At 44.6% G+C, this 21,600-nt stretch overlaps 1 protein-coding gene across 2 annotated transcripts in view; it reads left to right on the top strand.

Annotated features, from left to right (window-relative positions):
- Positions 1–21,600, top strand: part of LOC119456701 (zinc metalloproteinase-disintegrin-like EoMP06) — a 125,030-nt gene that overhangs the window by 95,528 nt on the left and 7,902 nt on the right. The window contains exons 15-21 of one of the 2 annotated variants that reach the window (XM_037718528.2): positions 1,361–1,533; positions 4,418–4,619; positions 7,767–7,844; positions 11,174–11,285; positions 14,720–14,861; positions 15,462–15,825; positions 18,014–20,465. In XM_037718528.2, the coding sequence (XP_037574456.1) occupies positions 1,361–1,533; positions 4,418–4,619; positions 7,767–7,844; positions 11,174–11,285; positions 14,720–14,861; positions 15,462–15,825; positions 18,014–18,382 (1,440 nt within the window). In that variant the 3' untranslated portion in view covers positions 18,383–20,465. Of the gene's footprint in view, positions 1–1,360; positions 1,534–4,417; positions 4,620–7,766; positions 7,845–11,173; positions 11,286–14,719; positions 14,862–15,461; positions 15,826–18,013; positions 20,466–21,600 lie in introns of those variants that run through there. The other variant, XM_049664866.1, reaches the window with a different exon arrangement.

Below are 21,600 nucleotides of genomic sequence, written 5' to 3'. Positions count from 1 at the left end.
GAATTTATCTGCGTGCATTGTAAAACAGGTTACACCAAAGCCAATTTATTACTCTGCAGCTTATTTGGATTTAAAAATATACTGCTTTCCTTTTTCTTTACAACCTGTATATATAAATGTTCTAATGAGGCATCTCAAGATTTAAATATTTTTGTAATTTCGTGTTAATACATGTTAGACATGTGAGGACTTTTGTAATGCTGTACATTTCAAAATGTTGTGACGGAGTAACACTTACAGTACTCTGAGCGGGTGCACCCAGGAAGAAAAAGAATAGCCAAAATTCCTATTGCTGAATTAGAAGAAGAATCTCAATTATATACTGTAAGCACTGGCACTGTGTTTTGTAATAGTTGAATTGCTTCAAGAAAGTTTGATGTCAAAAAAGAGTAAAATTTTCAAAAAGAAAGATGTTGGCACTTTTAAGTTTTTGTGTACAAATTACATCTTTAATTCTCAGTATACCCATTAATCATTAAAAAATGTTTGAGTCAGGTAAACATTTAGATAGGCCAGGTTAATCATGCTCCATTACCCCACAAATCTGTTACGTATTCTGCTAAGAGCAAAATTATTGTTGCCAACATATGTGATCATGCCACTTCAGTGGCTTCTATGCTGGTGCTTGTCTACTCTGCGTGTGCTTTCTCTGCTGCAGCTATACCTCTAAAGTCAGGATTTCCAAGTCAATCCAGTACTGGGCTGCATACATAGTACATAGCTCCCCTTGGGCAGAACTGTGGACATTTCAGCGAAGTAGGAAACTCAGAATAATGAATGGCAAAGCTGCCCTTGTTGCCTTGTGGAGCGTTGCAAACTGCCAGATTTTGCAGGAGTGTCCCATTTTTTATGAAAATGTCCCAACTCCCTATCTGATCCTGTTAAAACTAAACACGTCTATCTCAAACTCAGGCATGGTGAGACTCTTTAGCTTTATCTCCCCTCACAAATGTGTGTGTGCCGCAAAGATATCAAACAGCATGCGACTTGGAACTACCAAATACTGTGTCTCAACTTTGCAATGACTTCTTACTTTCTTTGTGTGCAACGTCTCACTGAATAGAGTGTTCACATTTGTAAAGAGCTTGTCAAGGCACAGCAGAATCAAATAAGTGTGTAAAATTTCGGTCGGACTGTGACAAATTTCACGGTCATTAAGAAGGATCTCATCATACAGTATTACAGGCAAGAAAGAGCCAATAGCCCCCCCCCTGTCCGGAGGAGAGTTGGCAACCCTATGTGGGCTGCATGGCGACATGTTTGAGGCCCTTGCTTTGGAGATTTATAGGGCTGAATTGTTTCTCAAATATGTTGGCAGTGAAAGCCTCTGGCGTTGCATGACCAACTGTTTTTCGTGCAGGCCTACTGCTTTGGTAAGCAATGCCGCTCTCACGATGACCAATGCCAGCTACTGTGGGGTTCCAGTGGACGTATGGCTGACCAGCGGTGTTTTGAACGCAATGATGACGGTGAAGTAAATGCAAATTGTGGATACAATCGCCTGAACAAGACATACAAGAAATGCAACAAGGAGTGAGTGCCACTGCACAGATACTTCAGCTTTTTGGGTGGCTTAGAATATGGCAACACAGTTTAGTGCTAGCTGGTATTTGTACGAACGAGTTATCCTTAAGTGAGACCGGTGACGGTCTCACCCGCGAGCTGTGCACAAGAACACCTGCGTTGTTGTCTGGCTGCTTCTGCGAACTGGATCCCTCAGTGCGTGCACGTTTGGAGACGCTGGCCTGGCTCATAGTTCCTTACCGCGATACACCGCGTCGTTGTACCGCTGGCACCAGACTAGCGGTATGATACGTAGTGCCACACGAACACTTAGGTAGACGTGAGCAGATCAAAGAGCAAGATCGCGCACTAGAATGTGGTAGAAAATAACATAGTTTTGTTCTCTGCTCGCGCGACTGCAAGACGTGGGAACAAGCAGATGAAACAGAAGTACACCACTCTTTCTATGGTACAAAGTAAAGCAAAGACATGCAGGCATTAGGTTTGTGTGTTTTATTATTTCCCTAAACTTTGATTGATCTATTGAAGCAACAGATCAAACAAATAACTGCTGTTGCCTTGAATAATTCTCAGTCACATTTCACTGTGAGTGACGTCGCAGCACTGTGAGCTACGCAGGCGCACTTGTGGGAATGATGTCGACTCTCTGGCTGAGAGCGCGGCACCCATGAGGAGAAGGGTGCACAGTGTTAGGTTTGAAATTTCAGCTGTCTTTGCGGACACGATCGTTAGCGTGCATTGTATGCACTGCGCTTGTCAGCTCACAATAGGCCAGACCTGGTGAGGGGCCCTTTAAACCTTTCAGTAACTTAAGTCTGAAACAAAGAGGCCTCTTAGTGATGACAGCCTGTTAGCAATACACCCAGAGCATTTTCCTGCTCAGTCCAGCACTTCCTTTATGCCAAACCCACGGAATGACACAAGTAACTGACACTTTCTTGCAAAACGCTGAACAGTAGTGACAAGCCAGGCTATCGCAGTTCCTGCCAGGCAGCACACATATGCACTGTGCATGAGCCTCGTGAATTGTACAGAGCAAAGTGGTAACCTCCTCCTGCCATTTTCTCTGCACTTTTCCCTCGTTATCATAAATGACATCGGGCATAAGTAGAACAACTTGCTCAGACACTGGAGCAATTAGTTGTCATTGTAGCCACTGACAGAGGCAACAGAATCCAGCTGTATGATGAGTGGAAGCTGAGGTGCAGTGATAGTGTCAAGGAAACCCTGAAGTATTTGCATCAAAGCGAATATGTCGTGTTCTGTCTGCCTACACTTGCATGGGTGGTGAAACTGCACATAAATGTTAATTGAGGATAGTAAAGTGAGGAATGAAATTCATTTTCACTTTATCACTTTCACTTTTATCAATCTTTCACTTTATCAGAACCACAAGTATATGAGTTTAAAGAAGGGTGTGATACTGCAGTGTAATGCTGCATGAAATATACAAAAACAAACATGCAACAGACACAAAATACACAGCACAGCTAAGCAAGAACATGTGATTCTTGTATCTCGTTTTTTCATGCTTCTTTTGTAACTTCTCCTACTTATGTGTCTTCTTTAGCAGGCAAGCCTGCTTGCCTTCCTTATTTAAAGCATATTTCAGAAGTGTACCTGTTCCTCACTTTAGTTCAGATCTTTTCATTGTTACGCAGCCAGAATAGCTCGATATCCCTGCTTAGTACTATTAAAGAAACTGCTAGAAAAACATTCTACAGTGTAGACCGCTTATAATGTGAGTCGCCGGAGTCGCGAATATCCACACTATAAGCGGTACCGTGCTATAACCAAAACAACTATTTTATTGCGATAATGGACACTCCAGGCGCATTTCTGCCGTCGCTGTCACCATGCTCTAGGTTCCGTATTCGCTTACTAAATAAATTAACAATCACGGTGTCACACGCGCACAAGCAAACATGAACACATCTCGCTCGTTGACTGCGGAAACAAACTGTCAAAACGCTCGAGTGACGAAGCACAGCGAGCGAATTGACCTTCGTGCTATCATGCCTCTCGCTTCAACGCGACCTATAAGCGGCGAAAACACGGCGCGCAGCGGACTGCCAAGGCGATCGTATCGCTGAAGTGGATCGTCGCAGATTACGTCCTGCTTCAGTCCACTGAAATCGTTCCGCATTGCTTTGCTGGCAAAAATCCTCTCCTTCTGTTTGCGCCAGTCCCGAACGCAAGTTTCGGACTCTTCAAACGCCCGTGATGCGGCCTGATTTCCGTCCGTCTCCGCACACATTATCACTTTCCTTTTAAATGCGACATCATGATGAACTCGGTACTTCATGCTGCCTAAGCACGTGTACTGCAGCACATATGGAGGAAGCTACGGTAGCTATAGGCTCGAGAGTAGCTAGGCTCGACGCGCGTGCGAAGCGGCCATTTTGAAATGCCGACGGCTATATGGTAACGCAGATTTAGGGTTGTACTCGATTCTAACGCGCACGCAATTTTTGAACCTGTTCTATCGGAAAAAGTGCACGTTAGATTTGAGTAAATACGGTATTTGTGGCTTGAGGGGAGCGCTTCCGTCTAGGTTGACTGCCGAACTTCTGCAGGCAGCCGCACTGTAACCGGTATTTCGTGTCCCGCAACTGCACTATAAGTGATACGCGTATACATAGAGTGCTATGGGAAAATTAACGGGAGTCTGAAAAGGCCGTATTATATCCGGTCCTGCACTATAAGCAGTTATGTTAAAAGTGATCTATACTGTATTATGCATATTCAGTTTGGCTACAGAAAGCAGCATGTGCACACCTGTAAAGTTCTGTGTGCATTGCACTGTACACTAGTGTAGCAGTACATGCAGTGGTATTTTGACTGTAAGCAAGATATGAAACAAAGGTGGTTTCTTTTTTTTTTTTCTTTTCAGGGATGTGATGTGTGGCACACTCCACTGCGTGCACCTGAATGAACGGCTAGAGTTCGGCATAGAGTCTGCAGCTGTCCAGTCCAAATTTTACATAGATGAAAATGATAAACGGTTTACATGCCGATCTGCAATTGTGGACTTGGGCCTATTCACAGCTGATGTTGGCCAGTCACCAAACGGTGCAAAGTGTGGCACCAACAAGGTTTGTTTACTTGGTCATGTATTCTTCTGCATTATTGTGTGAAGAAACAAATGCCAAGCTCCTCTTTCTTTCTGACATTTGTCTGAGAAATAGAAGTAATGATTGAATGCATGTTTCCTGTAGCTCTTTTCTTCTTCAGTAATACATTCACTGTTACAAAAATTCACTCTTCAGTCTCACCTTGGCATTCATTACAAAATGAGTTTCGAAGTGTAGCTGGTAAATTAATAATGCATGAAAACAGCTCACAAATAGCCCCTAAAGAGAGCTTGTAAAGAAGAAAATTATATTTAAGCAAGCAGCAGTGCATGATAAGTAAGCTCAGGTAGGTCACATACTAATCACTTTTTTTTTATTTCATACATTTAGAAAACATTTGCTTTTGCTTTCACATTGTGTGTTTTATAGCATCCAAACAGCCACCATTACTGTTATACTACAGTTAAACCCTGGATCTAACGAAATTGACAAATTCCTGAAAAACTTCGTCTGAAAGAGGATTTCGTTATATGCAGGTTCAGCACGAAAATTCGAAAAAGAAACGCTTACCGTATGTACTATCGCTCAAGATTTACTCCCAATAACTAAAGTTGCAATGAACAAAAAAAGTCCCAGTTTCACCCGAAATGTGATGTATCGATTGCGACAGCAAATTAGCAGACAGCTATACGAAGTAGGGATAGTACAGTGAAACCTCGTTAACACATACCCGCGTAATTGCAGTTTAAACGTAGTCGCGAAGATTCCCCACCCAGCCCCCATTGAACCCAATATATTGGCTGTCCTGACCGCTTAAGCCATAGTCGCTCATTGCCCACCAAACGGTTAGTGCGTACTATTTTTCTTGTTCTACATGCACAGGCACAAAATCGGCAAAATCTCATGTGCGCAGACGTTCGATTCTCGAGTTGCGACGCCCAGATGACAGTCGCCAGCTATAGTGCACTTACAACATGGCCACCATGATGTATTTCCTGCTCGTACAGCTGTTGCCGATTGCCGCGCACAAAAGCATGGCCTTCGAGATAAGTTCCCGGTAACGCGGAGAAGCTGCCGGTAGGGGATGCGAATTCGCTGTCGACGTCGGAGTAGTAACCGCGCAGAAGCACATTTTATTGCGAAGCGCATTTGTGCCGTCACCGTGGACGTTGCTTTGAGGTTCCGTGTAAAGTCCAAACACGGCAACATCGTCGCTGCGCGGTACGCTGTATGTGCGAGTGAAACCTTGCGGGGGTCAACCGACTCAGTAACAAAATATTGGCGCTGCCAGTGCGTTGAAAAAAAAAAAAAAGTTTTTTTTTTCCTTCGGCAACATCAACAGGAAGAGGAGAGTGCCGGCTTGGCGGGCTGGGGCAGCTGCAGCAAGCGGCGGGATCAGGTTTGAATGAAGGGAGGGGGAAAGGTCACGCCCGCGGCAGCAGGATCGCCGGGTTGAGGGATGCAGGCCCGCGTCGCACACGCACGCACAGGTGCGCTCGCTCTCGCCTCGCAGTCGCCGTGAATTCGAGCGCGTCAAGTGCGATGCCTCCGCTTCGCATTTCGTCGCGGCGGAGAAGGTGCTTCCGGTTGCTGCTCGCGCAAAAATGACAAAGTTTTGGGCGAAATCTCTAGGTTGTCGGCGGGGTTGATAGGTTGATACCACCTGCGGTTGTCACCACCTGCGGCAAGTTGCTTTTTTGTCCACTGTCATTTTCCGTTTATTTTATCATTTCTGCATTTGAATTTTTTTTTTTCATTTACCCTGCGCTTTTCTTGTTTTTTTTGCATGTTGGTTTCATATGATTGTGACTAAAAAAAAAACTGGAGCAATTCTATTCCTCTCAGCTGGATTAGTTGTAACAGGTGGACGATACATGTGTAGCAAATTGCAATGTTGAATTAGTTATTCATTTTTGCTAATTAACATTTAATTATTTATGAAACATTCAACAGCTGGTGCTTTGTAGTTGGGCAGTAATGAAGTTGTGTCCACATTGCAAAAATCCTGGAACTAGTACTAGTGTTAAAATGTCTGTCATACATTAATATTTCACTGATTTTCCCTGAAAATTTTCCTCACATACTGTAGGGCAACACTAAGTGGAATGCTAATGTAATGCATGAGGTTTTGGGGACAGATAGTTGCAAACTGCTGCTATTTATTTATTACATACCTGCTTCGCCCTAGCAGGCATTACAGCAGGGGGTACATAACAAAAAGAAATACAAACCAATAATATCACATACATAAAGCACAGTAAAAAATCATGTACCGTTTTCAATACTAACAATATCAGTCAAAAGAGCATTCCATTCACTTATTGATCGCAAAAGAAAAGAATACCGAGCGACATCATCCCCAAAAGAAAACTCGCATACTTTCAACGCATAGTCTCTTCGAGGTATTAGATGGTGACTTAATGTGCTTTTCTCTGTCAATCCCCGTTTTAACATAATAGACATTGTGAAAAAATTTCAACCTAAGATTTTATCGGCAGTCTTTTAATGCTTGCCACGATAATTTATTTTTACTTTCTGCCACACTCGGTTTCCTGCTATAATTATTAAGCACAAACCTCACTGCCTTATCTTGCACTTTTTCAAGCTTCTCCCTGAGATTGGCCATGTATGGATCCCAACAGATGCATCCATATTCAAGTAAACTGCGAGCACGAGTGAAATACAATTGTTCTTTGTGTCGGGTAATTGACTGAAGTTACGGTATAAAAAACCCAACAAACCCATTGCCTTATTTCTGATGTGTTTAATGTGCCTATTCCACCTTAAGTCAGACATGATTAACATTCTCAGATATTTATATTTGTCAGCCTTCTTTAGGGCCAGGATTTCAGCTGAATGTACATGTAACTCATTATTGCACAGCTTCAATTCTGTATTTTCAACATGTGCCCTGAAGTAATTAATTAAAAAGTTAGAAAAACATAAATTATCTAATTGAACATAGCTACTTGTCATGAAAATATATTCTGATGCTTCAACTAATCCACCTGAAGAAACAAAATTGCGCTGCCTGCTACAAGGGGTATTTAAGCCAATATACTTGTATGAGTTCCTGTTCTAATTCTGATATGACTATCTTGTACAAAGAAATCTATTGTGTTTGTGTCAAATTGTATTGACAAAATGAATTCTCTTGCTACCTTGCAGGCTTGTATGAACCAAAAGTGTGTTCCGCTTGAAAAACTATATGGCATCAAATGCCCTTATGACTGTTACAATAACGGGGTAAGTTGCTAGTCTTTCTTTTCATATTAATGCTTTAATTTTGTGTCCATATTGATATTTGTCAATATGTATTGTACTGGTAGGTGAGCATAACTCTTGTTTTTGCAGAAGTTATAAACTGCACAAAATATCTGTGCAGGTGATGTGTAATGTTCGTTAAGTTGTGCTTAAGGAACAAAAGTCCAGCTGCTGCTGAGCATGAAATGACAGCTTCAATTCTTAGGTCATTGTGGTTGTTTTATTCTTTGGGTGAAAACTGCCATACTCCATTTCACTGCTGCCCAAGTGCACAAAAATTTGTCTGTTGGTGCTATCATTACTATACTCTATTCAGTCTCATGGGTCATGAGATTTTGCATTCGTTGGCTTTGGGGTATATTTTTCCATATAACAGAGGTTAAATAACAGATGTGATGCTGTTAACCAACAAATTTCAGTGAACCTTTGAAAAGTCTGGTCAAGTTGATAAATATTGCATGTCTAAACTATCATGCATCAGTTCTTTTGTTTTTTCATCATTTTACTTGCATTAAGTGCCATACTGTCTCAGAATGAGTAGGACTTGTTGTTGGCCTCGTTGGTACAGATTCATCGTGGTAGAAATGTCACAACAGAACAGGTGCATGGGAGCGTTATCTTAGGACATTTCCACAGCTCAAACCTCCTAAAGTTATTGCCACTTTTCAAATGGCATTTTTTGGCTACATATATGTACACCCGTGAGCAAAAGTATATGGACTAGGGGTTGCGCGATAAAGCCGAGTTTTTCCTCTGCCTGTGAACAGAACTTGACATTGGGGACTGCAGTCCAAACTTGGCATTGCGAACTTCTCAGTGTACCGATTAATTCCAGTTTATGGTTGTTAATTACTAAGAAATTCAGTTATTCAGTGACCCTGTGGTCAGTATACTTTTGCTCACGGGTGTACATTGAACCTACAATGTAATGAAGTAACTGCTGCTCACTATGTAGAGAGCCCCGAGTATTTCTTTCTTTGCATTCATTGCCTGAAGCTGTAATTCTTTCACATGATGGAATCCACAGTATAAAATGTGAAATGTGCAAGCTAAGTAATATGCTGTCATAAGTGTAATTATTATATCTGTGTGAATATTTAAACAGGGTGCAGGTTTGGGCTAGTTGCTTGGACATATTTAAATTAACTCATCTCTGGTGTTCAAGCTTTACGTTTACGCTGTTAGTCTAAATGTTTCAGATTTTCATTTAAGTAGAAATGGAATACAGTGGAATCTCGATGATACGAATCTCACGGGGTCACGAAAAATATTCGTATCATCGAAACACTAATCAAAACTAGCTAAATTATGGGGGGATGCGGGGATCAGATCGCGAAAATCGCGAGAAAAATCGATTTTTGAAAACCACGCGTTTCGGTATCTACAATGCCTAATCTACGCTGTATCAAAATGGTTTGGCTGAAAACGCCCTAAAAGTGGCCGAAAAAAATTAATTCGTCAGTGCGCAAGGGCGAGGAAACAGCTTTAAATCGCGCAAAATCACCGCAGTTCATGGAGACATATCTCGTATTTCCCACCACCGAGCGCCGCCATCTTGGTACCGTTCGAAAGCTCAAAGTTTCGCCGTTCTGCTTCTCAATTCGTCCGTCGTCGCCATCTTGTAACAAACGCACAAACACAAAAGAAGCGCGGGTCTGCACTAGGTAGTCACACGGGCCCTCCGATGAAAGCGGGCCTCCGATTGGCTACCGTGCTGAAAGGCGTCTCTCCATTGGTTGCTGCTGTGGCAGGGGCACGATGGCAACCGCAGTTGTCTGCTTCGTAAACCACACCGACGTCTTCACTTGACACACAGAATTCAGATTACTGAGAGCTCCCAGGTTAGTGATGGATCGTCGCTCGTTGGAGAAGAAATTTTGGACCAAGCACGCCTTCGGAATACGGAAGCGCAAGCCTCCTACGGCAACAAAAATACGGCTATTAGCGGGAGAAGCGGAGGAGCACCCGACTGAACATGCCGCGCTACCTTGCACCGTGGATTACGTGCCACGCTATCTTGCACCGTGTGACTCCAGCAGCGAAACCGACAATCGCGCTGTGCCATCGGCACCGATAATGCAGTCGACGAAAGACGCGCCAACGGAGGCTCCCACGCCTCTGCGTACGGTCTGCGCGAATTATCCGAGATCATATCTAAGTAGACCTAGCTCGCTGCGACTAGGCAAAATGGCGCAAACACAAAGACCGCGGCCCGAAGCACAGCAGCCACTCCATCCGATGGGCCTCCGAAAAGGAGGAAAAGCACAAAAGCAACAAAAGCGCCACCGCTTCAAACTCTTCGCGCCCAGTCGCGGCCTCCGCACTGTCCGGCGCCGCGTCCATGCGTCCGCACCAAAAGAGAAAGGGAGAAAGCGCGTGACTGCGTGCTGTTCTTTCGCGGCCATCGGTGGGGCAATGTTTGTTCGTATCAAACGACGCGGATCGAAAGTCGATTCGTAACAACCGTTCTCTAGCACGTTGCAAAGTATGGGGCTCGGCCGGGACCACGGAAAAATTCGTATCATCCGGAAATTCGTATTAGCCGTGATTGTATCATCGAGATTCCACTGTACTTCTTTTAAGTAATGTGTTTGATTTAATAATGTAATGTGCTCGTTTTATTTGAACATTCAGTTATGAATGAAAAGGGTGGTGGCTGTCTACTGGTCGTATAAGTGCCTGTTTTTATGTGAGCCTTTGCAGGAACACTTCACCACATATTACAGCCCTAATGCCTTGTTCGGAGATGCATTTACCAAGTGAATTGTGGAGCAGTTTTTTTTTTTTTTCGTTTAATGATTATCTTAATTGGTGCAGAGTTCCCTTACTAAATCTTGCCATATTTGCATCATCAGTCTACAATGTTGTTATAATTAGTCCCTCTGCTGAGGGATATGAATGTTAATTTTTAATCTTGCGTTACTAGATGACCGGACTGACATTAATGTACGTCTAGCTGTATTCACATTGTTTTGTACAGTTACTTCTATCATAATCCTTAAAATTTTGGCAATCTTCTTCCCTTTCTCAATTTATAGGCCGTGTTGTTTGTAAAAGGTAATTGTTTGTATTGAAGAACATAAAGCAGGGTTCTTGCCCCATTTTTTCTCTCCATCTTTCCGAAAGGTCTACCCTTTGAAATGAAGTAATATTTGTTATTTGGTTTGGTATTTTAAGCTCGCACTTTATGAATATTCACTTGATTGAACTTTCTTATTTGTTAATTCCCCCCTCCAGTGATTATCCTTGAGTGAAGTAGTTACTGTGCGAGAAAAGCGGTGGTGACCAGGATGATGTGTTGTCCTGTGTAGGTTTGCAACAGCCGTGGGAACTGCCATTGCATGGTGGGTTACGCACCTCCATACTGCAATTATCCAGGGCCTGGTGGCAGTTCGGACAGTGGTCCTGCATCAGACCCCTCAGGTATACCCACAGGCTTACATGCTGGCATAAAGCTTACGAGCACAGTTGCCCTATGGCTGAAGCTGAAGAAGTGCTTTTACAGTAGGATGTGCTAGTGCTCTTATTTCCCCAATGAAATTTACATTTGTACCTAAACCTTAATGATGTTGGAAACCTGGGTTGGAATAACATGAATATTTTCTACTTGTACTATTGCCCTTCCTCACTGACTTGAGCGCTGTCAAGCTGCCATTAAAGGAGTATTGGTCATTCAGTGCACCGGATCATAAGTGAAATTAAAACAGAATTGGAAATTTGTTGAATTTTACCTGTTCTGCTTAGTGACTTGTTGAGTGCATGCAGCATGGCAGCTACAGTACATAGCAGGATGTGGTCCTGCAACATGGACGCATGTACTATCACGAGAATGGTTCAAGACCACAACTGCAGTGAAAACTTTTGAGCAGGCCACAGTCATGAACATTCATCTTTGTTATGCATCATAGAACTGAAGCATGTTTGCTGAGCAGGTTAATATCTCTCAAACTTGGATCAACTTGCCTGACTATATGAAGTTACAGCATAGTGCCATAAGAGTTGAGTGCCAGAACCTAACTTTAAATGCAGTGTTGACATTATTGTTCTATGGTAATATTTAAAACAAATAGTATAATGTGCAAGCCTTGTTTGTATGCTGCATTCAGCATCTGACTGCCACCTAAACTATTCTTTGTGTTGTCATTGTTGGTGCAGGTCGAATTTTATTTTATTTTCTTAGCTGTTTACGGGTACCAACAATGAATGCACGTTCAGGATTGCATCCTGAGGCAGCCACCATTTGCCCAGGCAAGCCACATCAAGTGGATGTTGTGCAATTAACACCAGTGTAAAATGCTTTATGCCAACATTAATATCAAATTTAATAAATGCTCATACAATACATCTTGTTTAGCACCAGTTTTGAAAAATACAGATTAATAATGTGCTATGAAATGCATTGCTGCTTCAGTTCAGTTTTCTTTACTGCGTTTTCCCATCCATGACTTCTTTCTGAGCTACTTTATTACTTGTGCAAATCATTAATAATTATGAGTACTCATATATTGCACTGGCATAAAATACTCAATTTTGAGTGAATAACAACAATAAAGGAATAATGTTTTAAGCAATTACTCAAAACAAGCATTTCTTATTTTAACTTTTCTTTGCTGTATTTTTGTAATTTTCACTTGCGTATATGGCCATCATTTACAACAGCTTGACAGGCATCCAACAAATGGCTACAAATGGCTACAAATGGCTAAGATGACACTTCTAAAATGGGTACAAGACAGCAACTAATTTAATATGCTAGGTCAATCTTTCTTTTGTTGGTAATCGTTTAGTACTGCCTCATTTCAGACATGAATTTCAGCCAAATTGCTCAAGGGAACCTTAATTGATGTTTTGGCTCTCTACAGTATCTTTACAAAACAGCCTAGTCTCAGTCGACAGTAGTCCGTTGTGATTATTCAATTTTCACTGGCAGCTACCAACACGTTTCTTCAATTTAGCACAGACAAGGCAATAAAAGTGTAGCAGCAGGAATGTACCATTCCAAAGTCTTGTATGTACTTTTGAGAGGCAGCTGAAGCTCTTACCTAATGGCAATGATTTAGAGGTTTGAGCTCCTTTATTGCATTGCTGTGCCAATCGACTAAGTTTTCTCTACAGTGACACAACAGCCAAATTATGAAAATGTATATACATTGAAATCCACTATGTCACAGTCACATGTCAGCGTTAAAGGGCCCTAAACCACCTAGAGGTCGAAATTTAGTTGTGTTGCAGTTGTGCAAGAGTCTACAACGAATACATAGCTGCGAGAATTTTTCGAAGTGGTGCCGTAATAGCGGAGTTACACGCATTTGATGATCAAAACACAGCTCTCACTCGTTTCGCTATTTCCTTCGTTACTCTCCTCGTCGGCGAGTCTCTCCTCCTCGCCGAACGCTCCTCCAAATGTCACGTGACATACATCATCACCAACGTCTTCTCAAACCACTCTCCGCTTTAAGGCACGTCTAGCTTTAAGGCAGGCTAGCGGCAAATATACTGACGGTGAACCAACCTCCAGTGCTGTAGAACGTCTGCCACGCGAGAGGTGTCCACACTATACGGCAGTTCGGCAGGCGCACCGCCCGCTGCACTATTGACTGGCCAATCAACGATGCGCGAAGCTGTGCACCTCTGCCGCCGGCGACGAAAACATCGGCTGCAGCTTCTGTTTCGAAACAAAATTATTTCTGCTGGATAAAGCGATGCATAGATTGTAGATTTTATGAAAAAGAATATCCGCTGTCAAATGTTTAAGATGAGCGAGAGCTCCAATACTTGTCGAGCTCAGCTGCAGCGCACGGCTACCGATGGGAGACGACCGGCTCGGCTGGGCTCGCATCGCAGCGGAAAGCACTCCTAATATCAGCATATTTTTCTTCTTTGTGTACAATTATTGCGAAGAGCTACAACAACCATAAGAAAATATTGCGGCTCGTGAGCGTCGGTAATTCATTTACCGTCAGACTCTGTTCGCCGTCAGACTCTGTTCGCACGGCTAATCAGACCGCTAAGCACGACTGTGCTGGAACGAGAGCGATTTGGCACTTTCGTTGTGGGCTGTAATTACCGATTCGCAAGCACGCACAAGCGAGCAACACGGCGAGTAAGAGCAGGGAGCGCGCATAGCTAGCTGCTAGTAAAGTAGCTGTTAGCAGACAAACCGGAAGTCGTAGGTTCTTGTTCGACCAATGGGCATCGTCACTGATGCTGACATCATGAGATCCACCCTGCTGACATCGTGACGACCGCTGGGGATACAGGAAAGGCCAGGAGAGGAAGCCGGCATTGTTTTTTTTATTTTATGGCGTGCCTGCGGCGCGTAGTGCTGCAGCGTTTGGCATCATTGATCCTGACGGGATTCTGAACTCGATGCGCGTGTTTACTTGAAATGTTCAAAAAATATCTGAGGTGGTTTAGGGGCCCTTTAAGGTTGCAGCGGAAAATTAAAATATGGAAGTTTGGCTTTCATTTTTTCTTCTAATAAGCAGCCTCATACCATAATATTAGAGTTCTGAAAAAGTACTTTATCATTCTAAACTGATTTAGTGTTTCTCTTCAGTGTCACTTTAGCGAACCGTCCTCATCACTGCCAATAAGACAGTCAGCTAGCAAACCCTTGATGGCACCTCCTTAATTGCACCATCTTGCTGATATCAGTAGTGAGCTGCACATGTTGATATTCGATCTGAGCGACCTGTGTGTAGACGGTATTAGCGAGAGCTTCCACACCCTACATTTTCATTGTTTGCTGAGCAGTATGCTACCAGATTCCAAGTACTGAATCCTGCTAACTATACGTCTATATTAGATAGTGGTGAGTCGGTTGACTGACACATACTGCTCTTGTTTTCTTTCAGCTGGTTACAGTTTTATGGTGTCCATGTACATAATTTTCCTGTGCATCGTGCCTCTGGCTGTGATCACCAGTTTCTCCATCTACTACTTCCGGCGTCATCTGAAGACGTGGTGGATGACAAAGGCTCGCAAGGCAGCAATAAAGTAGGTCACCTGTTTATTGCCACATTGCATTATCTATCCTAGAGTGATTTGATAACACTGTTGGACACGTGGTATGTTCAGGAACTGAATTCAGGAACTCTGGAACTGAATGGCAAATGACTACGAAACGTCTGCGAAGTCACAGAGGAAATTCTAAAATAGACCACATGCACCATAGTATTCTAAGGTTAATGTTCTCATACATAGCAATTGAGCTTACACAATGTTTGCTCAAATGTATTAGTGCTGTGATCTGACAGTCTTCTGCTGTAAGGCAAAAAAAATTTCTTTGTGGTGACATTTTCACATTTGTACCACACAGATTGCTCCAGATTACAAGGAGTGCACCCAATATTTATCTCCAGTCCCTTTCAGGCTTAGCTAGGAGCAGATGTGCATTGAAATTTATTGGTGCTTTCTTGAGGATGTGTGTGCCTGCAGCCACAAATGTGGAGGCACTCTCACAACAATAAAGTTGTAGAACAGAGCAACTTGAAACAGGTCACAATGTAGGCACAATAAATGTGCTGAGGTTTTACAAGAAAGCATTAATTGTGCACTGTTTTAGCCTTGTCCAATGCTGTCTCTCTCTTTCCCCAGGAGTCGTGCCCAGCAGGTGGGCCTTGACCGGCGTGGGGGTCGGCCCCTGTCCAAGTTCAGCATTGATGCTGAGGCTATCAAGGCACTCAACATCTCGGGCCCAGTAACCCAGCACATGGCTCCGCAGGAGCCACTAGTACCCAGCGCGCCACCATTGCCACCATCACAGCACCAGAAGCCACACCGCAGTGTGAGCCGTGAGCGTGGAAGTTTTCGCAGCGTGGACATCTCTGGACCTGTGCTGCAGAGCTCAAGCAATAGCCACATAGCTCCAACCCGGCCAGCACCTGCCAGACCTGCACCTGCCCGGCCTGCCCCAGGGCGCCCTGTGAGCGTCCAGCGTGCACCCTCCTGTCCATCACAGGTTGGTATTTTCACCACAGGCTGCGGTATGAGTGTATTTCACAATAGCGAAACAGGCAAAAGAGCTTTCTTGGAGGAATGCTTTTATACTGTAAACTTCCGTTAATTGAACTGCAGTTAATTTGATTTTTACGGCTAATTCGATCCTGTCTGAAAGTCCTGGCCGACCGGCACCCTACATTTCTATGAGACCAAACCTTATTATTTCAAACCTGAATTTAGCCTTCACCTGATAATTGTAACTTGGCTGGGCATAACACATGCGCACGATCCCTATGGGGATCTCAGTGGTGACTTCAATAGCGGCAGAGTTCGTCTCAGCAACGCATAGGGTACAGGGAATGCGTCGACCACGCGTCATCTCTTATCGAAAACGCCAATTTTCGGCCATCCTAGGGAAGATATTAAAGCGAAAACAGTAGCTCACTATGAATTATTACAGTATTTACCCGATAGTAGTGTGCAATTTTTTTTTAAATTCATCCTGAAATTGCTTGGGCCAGTGCTATCCAATAAGAAACCAAAACTGCATGCACGGCATTTGTATGGTTAGAGTGTACTAGAACTTTCTTGAGTCGCGCAACCGCAGCTCTCCACCTGATGCGTTTTGTGTCGCCAGTAGTGGTGGTGTGGCGCTGCAGTCAGTAACTAATGAAGGTGCATCGCGGGGAAGGTCATTGCACACTGGGGCACGCCCAGTCTGAAATGCGCATCAGGCGTCTAACCTAAAGTCCCTATATAAGAAAAGTACCGCCATCTACTCTTTCCATCGCCGCCTCCTCTCCTAAAGCGCTTGCTTTTTTTCTTTACTTTTTGCTTGCGAAAGCCAAGTCGACGGTGGCGCACCTAGAAAGTCCACGTTGAAGCTTTCAGGCCGGGCGCGCGCCGCCGCCGCCGCCAGCGACTGCGGCTGCGCAGAGGGCTTTCAACATGGCTCTGAGGCAGAAAAAAATAAAATAGAAAGAAGAGAAAAGCGCGTGCTATCATCATCCAATCGGAGATATAGGAGAGAGAGAAGCGGCGTTTATCAAAGGATGGCGGTACTTTTCTTATATAGGGACTTTAGTCTAACCCGGCGCGCGCTTCGGACAGGCCATGCGTAGAGCCACGGTTTGCTAGACGTGTTCAATAGTTAGCCACAACAATGCCACTGTTGTGAGCAGCACTTCGCAAGACACGTGCTGTAAGGCACGGGATGCGTCGCTCGGCGCACTGCCCATATATTCTAGTACACTGTAGTATGGTTTACCACATAATGCGGCTGTATTGCGACGAAGCTGAGTTTAGGAAACCAGCTGCCATTGTGCAATACATATTAGACCCTTTCCTATTTTTCTTGCTGAAAAAGTCGGGCGCTTATGAGATTTCTGCTTTGTTTAGGAGCTTTAATGTCATTTCAACATTTGTTTTCTATTTTGGACACATAAAATTTGACGCGCGCTTGATTTGGGGCATCTTAGAATTGGACAAGTTCGGACAAATAAGTCAGTGGTGTGTTCTGGCGTTTATTTCTGTATCATGTTTAATTCGACCTGCCAGGTAGCTCGACTTATTTCGTCAGTCCCGTCGGGGTCGAATTAACGGAAGTGAACTGTAGTACTGAAAGCTGTTTTGTATTTACTAGGCATGAGTACAGACTTTTGGGGCAGGGAACTTTAAAAATTCAACTTACCGCATAAAATGTTTAGGTCTCTGCTGGCAGCACAGTCAAACTACTGGAGAAATACCAGAGAAAGAAGCTGACAAGTGCAAAACACCAAAAGGTCGGAACAAAAACTACTTGATATTTCCGGTTTCGTACAGAACCCAAAACGTCAAGTTTTTGTTTTGACTTGGTCAGTGATCCAATTTTTAAATTGTGTGATGTTATGTTAAAAGCCAGTAAGGTCTCTTGCTGGCAAAGTAGAAAATGCTAGATAGCTGACCATTCAAAGTGTCTTTCCCAGGTATTACTTTAATTTGATGCTTCCATGTCCCAACTCGCTCTTTTGCTTAGTCAAAACTTAACTGAAATGATCTTTGGACATTAATTACTGTTGGTTTTCTAGCTGCAGAGCATATTCCTGCTTGTTCTTAGTTTATTAAATGCACTGTTACACTCCTTTTCCCCACGTATCTGGACTGGCAAATTTGATAAAGCACTGTTTTTTCATTTATCACCTGCACCCTTGCTGTGCAACTTCATGCAGGGGAGCATGCGTGGACGCTCACGTGTAGCACGCTCGGCAAGCCAGCGCAGCAATGGTCCTCGGCCAGCACATCCACCGCCGCCAAGACCTCCTGCACCCCCTGATGGGTCCCTGTATGACGACTGCACCGCAACTCTTGAGTTTGCTGGCACTCCTCTTGCCTTTGTGCATGATGATACGAACAATTCGCAACGCCCACTTCCAAATAGGCCACTGCCTGCGCGTCCTGCACCGGTCAACGCACGACCTGCAACAGGAGTGGCTGCACTTGCACAGAAGTTTGAGAGAAATGCGGCAGAGTCTTCACAGCCACTTCATGGGAGGGCACAGCCCATGGCAGGGCAGCGGTCTCACACAACACTTTCTTGAGCATTTGTCATGACACACTGGCATTGTACATTGCACCAGCATGTTGTTCCTCGGCCTAGATTGTGGACATTTCAGAGATAGAGAGCAAGGCACCTGGGGCCATGTTTTCTAGTGATTTTTTTCGCATTTTCCATTCTTCTTGCCCCTCTTCACTGGCTTGCGTGATCACTCGCTGATAAGAAATGAATAGAATTGGAGGAAAAGAATCCTTTCAAAATATGAACCGTGTGCATCCTGTACACCCATGGATGTAGGCTGGAACATTGCTATGCAGCTGCTGTTTGCTATGGAAGCTTATTGCAGATCCCTACTGCTAGTGCATAGTCTACGTAACAGTATTGAAGCCTTGCAGATTTCATTAGAAATTAGTGGCACTCTTGAAAAAGCAAGGGACCAGATGCTGCTAATTAATGTCTTGTTTGGTGCTTCCCTTTTCATTTGGACACATGCAGAAAGTAGCATCCTGCAGTAATCTTGCCTGTCAACTATGCCTAAAGAGATGTAGTGTGACATGTGTGACAAAACCAGTTGTGTGCATTTGGTGCACATTATGTGCTTAAATTCAAATAATTGCATCCTGGTACTTGCGTTGCAACACGACAACTTTTTACTGGCATTAGTTATACAATACATTCAAGGTACTGAACTTGACAAAAAGGGCACAGTGCCAGTCACATAATTTGTCTCTGCTCTGCATGGAGTTTCTTTCAAGCATGAATGGCATTGTAAGGAGAAGCACTCTTTATTTTGCTGGAAGGTGCCTCGCTGCATGCGTTCTGACATGTTATGAAATGGTCATATGGTCTGCTTAAATGCATGCCAACTATTTCATTGTTGGAATGATTTTGGCCATCTCATGCACTATAACTTTCAATTACCAATGTATTCCAAGTCATTGCCCATCCCTGAGAGATACCTAGCCCCCTTTTCCTGCAAAATGTGATTACAGTAGAACCTCGCTGATAAGTTTTTCACGGGACCTTAAAAAAAGAATGTAAGAGCCGGGAAACGCAAGAGTCGAGAAATAGGAAAAATTGAGAAATGAGAGTAGTGTTGAACTGCACACAATATTATTTTAATTCTTACGTGTGAAAAAGAGTTGTAGTTCCACCCGACAGCCGAAGCATTAATTGCGATAGCAAATTAGTAGACAGCTATACAATGTAAGGATAGTAGTTTTTATCGTCCGTATAAACTTGTAAACATTCGCTTATTAACTATATTAACAAGCATTGTGTCAGCGCCCACAGGCAAACATGAACACATCACACGCGATGAGCGCGGACACGCGCTGTCAAACGCTGGCGTGAGGAAGCGCCGCTGCAGCAGTGAGCGAAGTGACCTTCGTGCTGTTGTCTATCGCTTCAACACAAACTGAGCGCCGAGGACACACAGCATGCACAAAGCTACGAGCCGCCAACGCACCTACACTGCCTAGACTTTGCTCCCAACACAGATCGCTTTCAAGATACGGCCTGCGCGCCGCCGCGCAGTACGCAGTTGATGCTAGAGTACAACGCTGCTTGCTATCCCTCTCCCCCCCCTCCCCCTTCGCTCCCTCGCCGGTGCGTTGAGCGCAATGGAAGAAGGCGCACTCCCTCCCTGCTTTTCTTTGTTGCGCGCGCGAGATTTAGACGCGGTCGTCGGCTCCCCTCGCACGCTTTCTCTCGCACATACAGCATACGGCGCGCGGCGACGGCGTTATCGCCCTTGGACTTTATACGGAACATCTATGCGCCAAAACTAATTTTAGGGACCACAACGTGTCATAGACACCATTTTTAGATAGCAAATACGGATCTCAAAGGCCATACTTTTGCTGGCGGAAACCGAAAATACGTCATAGGTGTCGCCCCCGGCACTTCGGGTGGCCAATGCCATCGTCAAGCCACCAAGCCAAGCGACATGAAAAGTCAAAATGGCCGCTCGGGCCAGCGCGGGGTGGCAGTTCGCAACGTATGATGCGGGAACGATCCCACAGTTGCGATGCAACAGCGGGGTTACCAATGCATTGGTTCTATGGGAGCTGTGCTGGGACCGGCCGAAAACGACGTAACAGCCAGGAAAATGCAGCACCCGTGTAAGGAACGAAGCGACTGCGCGTCCGCCGGTAGCGGTTTATTGAACCGACTGCTCAAAGATGGCGCTAGCGCGAGCCTTTTTCTCACGCGTTCTCTCCTCTTCGTCGTCTTCAGTTTTCATCACACTCCCGCGGCCGCGCTGCACGTGTGCGCCTCCAGGAGGTAAAGCCGCTGTATGGGACGTCGCACTTGCTGGCCGTTCGATAGTAGTATCAGGAAGGACCGCGCAATACCGTCTCTTCCTTGAAACGCCTTAACGACGCGGCCCATCTTCCATGCCATAGGCGGAGTGTTTATGTCCTCGACGACGACAAGATCGTCGGGCTTTAAGTTCGATGACGGCACAGGCTTGCTGTGGTGAGCAGAGCGCAGGAAAAGAAGGTATTCCTTCTTCCACTGCTTCCAAAGCCTGCGAAGCAGCTGTTCCCGATGCCGAGCTCGTCGTCGAAGGTCAGGCGCGTCAGCAATAAGAGCGGGGTTTTCTTGTTCTGTTGGCAAAGTGACGAGACGCTTGCCGACTAAGAAGTGTGAGGGCGTCAAAACTTCTGCGGATGTGACGTCATCCTCCAAGTAGGTGAGCGGACGGCAGTTAACTGCCGCCTCAACTTCAGCAAGCACGGTGAGTAGCTCGTTGTAGCTCAAGCTGCTCCGTCCCAGGCAACGCTTCAGTGCATCCTTAATTGTGCGGATTACACGCTCCCAGAAGCCTCCCCACCACGGCGCACATTCAGCAATAAAGCGCCATTGGATTCGGTGAGAGCTGGCATAGTCTTGAACGTTGTCTTTGACAGGGGAGCACAAATGCTTGGCGCTGCAGCGGAATGTTTTCGCGTTGTCAGAGTGCACGATAGCAGGAATTCCACGTCGTGCTGCAAAGCGTCTGAAGGCTAGCAAAAATGCTTGCGCTGTCATATCTGTGGTGAGCTCCAGGTGTACTGCCCTCGTCACAGCACAAGAAAAAACAACGATGTACACTTTTACAGTGGATGGTAATTCAGCACGACAATAGAGTGGCCCGCAGAAGTCAATTCCCACCACTTCAAACGGTGTTGCTTCACTAATTCTTTCCCTTGGCAAGGGTGCTACAGGGGCAGCTTCGGGAAGTAGGCGCCGTCGGCGGCATGCTAAGCACGCTTT

The sequence above is a fragment of the Dermacentor silvarum genome, chromosome 1, assembly GCF_013339745.2.
Source record: "Dermacentor silvarum isolate Dsil-2018 chromosome 1, BIME_Dsil_1.4, whole genome shotgun sequence".
In the NCBI taxonomy this organism is placed as follows: Eukaryota; Metazoa; Arthropoda; class Arachnida; order Ixodida; family Ixodidae; genus Dermacentor; species Dermacentor silvarum.
This window is presented reverse-complemented; position numbering and strand designations above follow the sequence as displayed.